We start from the raw sequence: 6,149 nt of genomic DNA on the forward strand, positions 1-6,149 counted from the left end.
AAATATACTTTTCCGAATTTCTAGCGATAACTTGTATTTCCTTTTCATCGTACTCTGAAATACTCTGCATGATCAAGTGAGCGTCGTAATTTTGCAGATTGTGAAAGACGACCGGTATGGGGGTAAAACCTGGTTTAACTTGTAATTTTAGATTGCAGTAGGCGTGCGCGGCACCTCTATATCTACCCGTGACGTGGCAGTGATCTCTCACCTTTCTAAATTTGTTGATTTTCTTTTTGCAGTTGAGGCATTTAGACTCTGTAAATCCATTTTTGTTTTCGTACTGATGTTCTTTTATTTGTTTTTCTGTTTTTGGTTTTTTGGGTTTCTGGCACTGACAGTTGCTCGAGTAATTGGGATAAATTGGTTTCTCGCAAATCCAACACGTGTTTGTTGTATCATGATGTTCTTTAGCTCGCTCATTAAATTTCATGGGTTGGGGTTTTTTAAATATGCAATTTATGTCGCTTTGTATTTTTAACATTTTATGTACAAACGTTGATGCGGCATCTTTACCTCTATAAGTCTCTTGATACGCATTGGTGCCGTCGCATCTAACTACTACCAACGAATAACCGCTAGCTTTGTGAATGTTTGTCTTTTGCGTGTTATTCTTTTTATCGTTCGAGTTTCTTTCTAATATCGATTCAAAGTCGGCGTAAACTACAAACGGTGCTTTTTGTTTAAACCTGTAGTTTTTAAATTCTAATATTGGCACATCGTTTTCGTTGACTATCCACTCGTTATTTACATATTTTCGCTTAGCGGTAGGAAATACAATCTTTGACGGATGTGTATCTATACCGTTACAATCGGTCATGTGTCTATCTAATTTTACTTGCGTTCTATAATGACACAGGCACCTTCGACAAAAATATTTCTTACTTTTATGTTTTGTAACGTTGTAAATCAATCTCGAAAAATTATTTATCCAGCAATAGTGATGCTTGTCGCCCTCAGAAAACAAAAACAGATCGATAGGTCGTGACTCTGGTTTATAGTTTTTAGACACGTATAACGGATATATTTCCTCCTCATAACCGTATACGTTTATCGTTAAATTATTTTGTCTTTCTATCTTTGGTATCTGGTCGATCGGTGTTGGAAAATCTACGCCTTTAAATTTGAGTCCGTCGTCTTTGGTGTATACAACAGGTTCTTCTGTATGAATTTTATATTTAGGATCGTTTTTTATGTTATTTTTTACTTTATCCGTATACAACCCAAGAGCAGCTCTCAAACACCATCTCAAACACTCGTCGTCTTTGTTTTTAATGTTTATCATCGCCGTTTTCTGTTTGATACATTTTGGTAGGTCAATATAAGAACTACCTCTCACGGGGTTAAACCTGTTGATGTTGATATACAACGCCATTATCTTTTTTAAAACCCAACCCGATCCTTGATTCGTATACCTTTCATCCTTTTTAAATATCTGGTCGATGTCTTCTTTTAAAACCTGTTTTATTTGACTTTGATTTAAAACGACTCTCTGATCGGTAAAATGTGTAGCTTCGATCGTTTCGATCGTACCATCCGGTTTAGTTTTTTCGTATTTTATTTTGATTGTGAGCTCCATTTTTAAACCTCTCAGCTCTCTCAATTCTGACTTGATTTTATTTACAATTTGATCTTTGTGCGTATCAAAAAACTTGACTAAATCGTCGTTAAAAAGTCTAGGAATCAGTTCCCAGTTTCTAAAGTTATTTCTAAATCTCCTCGTCGCTCTAAACTCAGCCTCTTGAAAATATTCGGGTTGCCTAGAGTTTTGAATCGCCGAGAGTAAATCTTTTTTCAAAAATCGACCCTTATAACCCGACGGGTTATATTCTAGATCATAATCGTCTACAATCTGTTTGAGCTCATGTAGCTTCTTTTTCCTCAAGTTTCTAAATTGAGCTTCGTATTTTTTTATCCCGTTGATGTAGACTTTACGCGTAAGCGCAACATTTTGATCGTACGGTACATTATATCGCTGGACGTAATCGCGCAGCGTGGCTTTATTCCATCTAGAAAATCCCTTAACGATTGGCCTAATCATATCCATCATTTATATATATCAATATAATTTTTTTTAAATTTTTTTAAGAGGTCAGACTTTTAGATTTATAAGCAATCAGACTCACCAGCTGGACAGAGAGAGATCTTCAAGACGAGAGATATTAGTCCCCGGTTTTGGCGTGGGGCTGAGACTGAGATATTGGGAGGGAGATCATTGGGAGGGGGTGGGTGGGGGCAGAGGGTGGGGCCAGGGGTCAGAGATTATTGGAGAAGGGGGATAATGGGCGGGGTAAAGTCTGGTACCCTCCCATCTCATACTACTCTCCGGTTTCTGGTATGCGCGCGCGTCGCCGTAGCCATGCGCGTCGGCAAAATGAAAAAGGGTTTTTTTTCAATAAAAGATGATGTCTCAAAACCGCCAAACTGACTGGTTTGACTGAAATCCTGCTGCAGCACAATTTTAACGTGTTTTTAGATAGGGATATGATCGAGAATAAGCTTTATGTGGACTCTCTGGACTCCCGTACATTTTGCGCTAAGTTTAGTCGGGCACCATTTGCAGTCATCAGCCGACATTTGAAGCAAAAAAGTCAGGTAAAAAAAAAAAAAGCCGCGTCGCCGCACCACTTTTTGGGCAAGCTCCATACCAGAAACCGGAGACTTTTTTTTTTTGGTCTTAACAAAACTTAAGCATTTTGTTTCTAGTGCCCATGCATGTTTTAATCAGGTATCAAGTCTGTCACGACTTTATTATGGTAACCACACCTGGAAACATGAACAGCAAAGAGAAACGTATCACAGTGTTTTAATTAAAAGTGGTCATCGGTCAGGCTATAGGAGTACGTGTTAATGAATGGCTACAGCGAACGAGTTTTAGCATCGTGGCGTACAAAAGCAGACACCTTTTAGTAGGCCTACCCATGCAGAAAACCTCATCAGCTAATCTTCTTGTCATAAGCTTTACGCCCTCCGGCCTATCATGTTCAAGCGAACATGATTGGCTGTGGCAGGCGAATGCGCTGAAGTTGACGCCAGATTGATGAGCCATTGATAATGAGGATGCTGCGTGGTTATAATGATCTAATCAGAGGGTTCAAGTGGTTCTCTCGGTATTGTTCACACAAGCAAAGTAGACTCAATACTTTCAACAGGCTTTTACCGAAGCAGGTAGTTTGGGGCTCGTCGATCAGTCACAGTTTTCATCTGTATCCCACCGAGGCAATGGCGGAACCAATATTGGCTCTCCGCATCATTAAGACCATCATAGGTATCCTAGGCATTTTGGACAACGGTCTAGTCATCCTAGTCATAGCCAAAGTCAAGTTTATGCACTCCTTGACCAATGCCTTCATCTGCCACCAAGCTGCCATCGATCTGGTCGGTTCCCTCCTGCTGCTCCTAGGCAGCAACATCCCAGACCCAGACCCCGCATCCAGCACCGCGGCAGGCGAGGTGCTGTGCCGGCTTTGGACCGGAGATGCGCTACTATGGCTTTTCTTCGTCGTCTCCACCTTCAACCTGCTCGGGCTGACGCTGGAGCGGTACTTCGCCATCGTCTACCCCCTGCGTTACCTGGCGTTCTTCGGTCGCCGGGCGGCTGCCGGTATCATGCTGACCGCCTGGGGTGTCGGCATTGCGCTCAAGTCTTACTCCTTCCTAATCTACACCGTGGTGGACGGAGCCTGTAGGTTTCAGCGCATCTCTGTGTCCCACGTCATGGGGCCTCTCTTGATCTGCCTCCAGTACTTCCTCCCGGCTGGCGTGATGTTGTTCTGCTACAGCCACATCACTGTGTCGCTGAAGCGCAGCGCCCTGAGGTTGGCCCCGGCCCCGGCGCCTATCATCAAGCCCCGAGCCAAAGACGACCAGTCACCGGACGAGCCTGCCCAACGCCCCGACAACGCCGCCGTCTACGACCCGCAAGACGCGCTCTACCGTGCCCGTCGCAACACCTTCAAGACCCTGGTTATCGTCTTCGTCGTCTTCTTGATATGCTGGAGCCCCAGCCAGATCACCTTCTTCATGTTCAACGTGGGCTGGCTTCAGTTGGAGTTCACCAGTCCATTAAATGTCTTCAGTACGTCCATGGTAGCTGCCAACTGCTGCATCAACCCCATCATCTACAGCTTTAAGTACAACCAGTTTCAGCGCGGTATCAAACGCTTCTTTCTTGGCGAGAGAGCAGACCAAACCATCTCCGGCTCCGGAACTTCCAACACCAAGCAACAAACATCCAAGTATCAGAACAATACGAATTCGACTGTAACCAACTGAGTGATGAAACGCCGATTACATGTTCATGCCCAATCTTAATTATAAAGTTTACACGTTTGCATGTGGTTGTGATTTTTGATTAAATACATGGAACCACCAAAGTAAAATTTCAACACATGAATGGACATGCAGCCTTTTGCAAAAGATAATTTGAGTTGATTATTTATATTGCTTTTTGACATTATCCTCAAATGTCCATCAAATAGTGGACTGAAAAGTTAGGTAACTTTTTCCGTCCATTTTTAATGGATTTTGAGGGTGACCTAAAAAAAAATTTAAAAAAAGAAGGAAAGAAATGATTCAACACATATTACATGTATATAAGCCTATGCATGTCCATTTATATACATTTCAAAAACTTTTCGGTGGTTTCAGGTACTGTAAAAAAAAAAAAGGAGAATTACAACCATTGGAAAAACTGTCGTGACGGTAGCATAAGTGGCCCTCGTTATTGTGTTAGTTGTCATAATTATGTCCACAATTGACATTGCAATTTTCTGTAACTCCTATCTTTCTTTCAATCAACACATGTCACAGAAAGTGTGGCGGGTTAAGTAAGTTTTGGAAATTCAGCGAATAGTTTAAATGTACTTTTACCACATTGTGCACATTCAATAACTGTACATCACGAAAGACAAATAATGCAAAAAGAACGACTGAAGAAATTTGTCATAAACATAGAGTTCTGCTTTGAAACTTTCTCATTTTGATTAATGTATGAAATCTTGTGTGTGCTCTTATATTCTGCAGTGGCTGTAAGAACTTAATAATTTAAATATTCTAATACAAAATGTGGACTTGGACAAAATTTGGACTATACTCGCAAGAATAATTATGTACATGTATTGTGATAATAGTATTAACTTATTGTAATGTATACTTTAAATTCACACTACGGTTGTTTTTTTCATGTCACATATAATCTCGCTCACACTTTTGCACATTCGTTAAGTAAATAATGAGTCACTTCACTTTTAACGTCTTTAAAAATAAAAATAAAAATAAAAGTATGTTGTGGATCTAAAATAACTCTTGTGAGTCAATAACTTGATGAAGCTTGCTCTGAAACACTGTGCGTGCCGTTTTCTAGGGCAGCCCCCCTCTAAAAAAGAAAGCATTCTTTAATATTTAAACCAGAAGTGAATTGCAGTGGATATTTTTGGAATCGATGCCACCCTTTTCCCCTACGAATTAGGATTAATGAAATATTAAAGTTGCACACCCCGTTTTCTTCCCCCAAAATTGTAAGCTTTGTTTTTACGGAATAAAACTATTATAACGATTTTGAGCGTCTGCAACCCCCCCCCCCCCCCTCATTCAACCGCTGACTTATGCTGTGATACTAAATAGGGCTAAAAAAAAAAATATAAAATAAATAAATAAATGGAATAATAAAGTTCTGAAAGGTATTCGCAAATTGCCTTAGAATATAGCAGAAAGCATCGTATATTTCAAATCTTCCGGGTGGGAGGACGCCCCGGACACCCCGCCCCTAGCAGGGCATGTATATTTATTTTACATGTATAAATATTATGAAAATAGAAACTTGAGAAGAAGAAAAAAAAGTAAGATTTGAGGCTTTGCATGGTGGAGATACTAAATAATGAAAGGTTTGCGGAAACACCATGTGCGAATAATTTCTCAACTAAGAGAATGGTTCTGAAAAGAACCAGAGGTATGAACTCGACGTTCCGGCCAGTATGCTCTGACCGTCTCCAGGAGAGTTTATACCTCTGGTTCTTTTCAGAACCATTCTCTTAGTTGAGAAATTATTCGCACATGGTGTTTCCGCAAACCTTTCATTATTTAAGAGAAAAAAAAGCAAATATGTCTTTCGAGGTGGAACTGCTCCCCCCCCCCCCCCCCCCCTCCAC

General features: G+C 40.7%; 1 protein-coding gene across 1 annotated transcript; it reads left to right on the plus strand.

Moving 5' to 3' along the window:
* The first annotated feature begins 3,222 nt into the window (after window positions 1-3,222).
* On the plus strand, window positions 3,223-4,275 carry LOC119723967 (beta-3 adrenergic receptor-like). The gene has a single exon (XM_038194889.1). The coding sequence runs from the start codon at window positions 3,223-3,225 to the stop codon at window positions 4,273-4,275; it is 1,053 nt and encodes a 350-aa protein (XP_038050817.1).
* The last annotated feature ends 1,874 nt before the right edge of the window (window positions 4,276-6,149 follow it).

The sequence above is a fragment of the Patiria miniata genome, unplaced genomic scaffold (genome assembly GCF_015706575.1).
Source record: "Patiria miniata isolate m_02_andy unplaced genomic scaffold, ASM1570657v1 HiC_scaffold_17, whole genome shotgun sequence".
Classification (NCBI taxonomy): domain Eukaryota; kingdom Metazoa; phylum Echinodermata; class Asteroidea; order Valvatida; family Asterinidae; genus Patiria; species Patiria miniata.

What these genes read in the sequence shown, in the direction of transcription:
- LOC119723967 (XM_038194889.1), top strand. Translation starts at nt 3,223, where the DNA reads ATGGCGGAACCAATATTGGCTCTCCGCATCATTAAGACCATCATAGGT.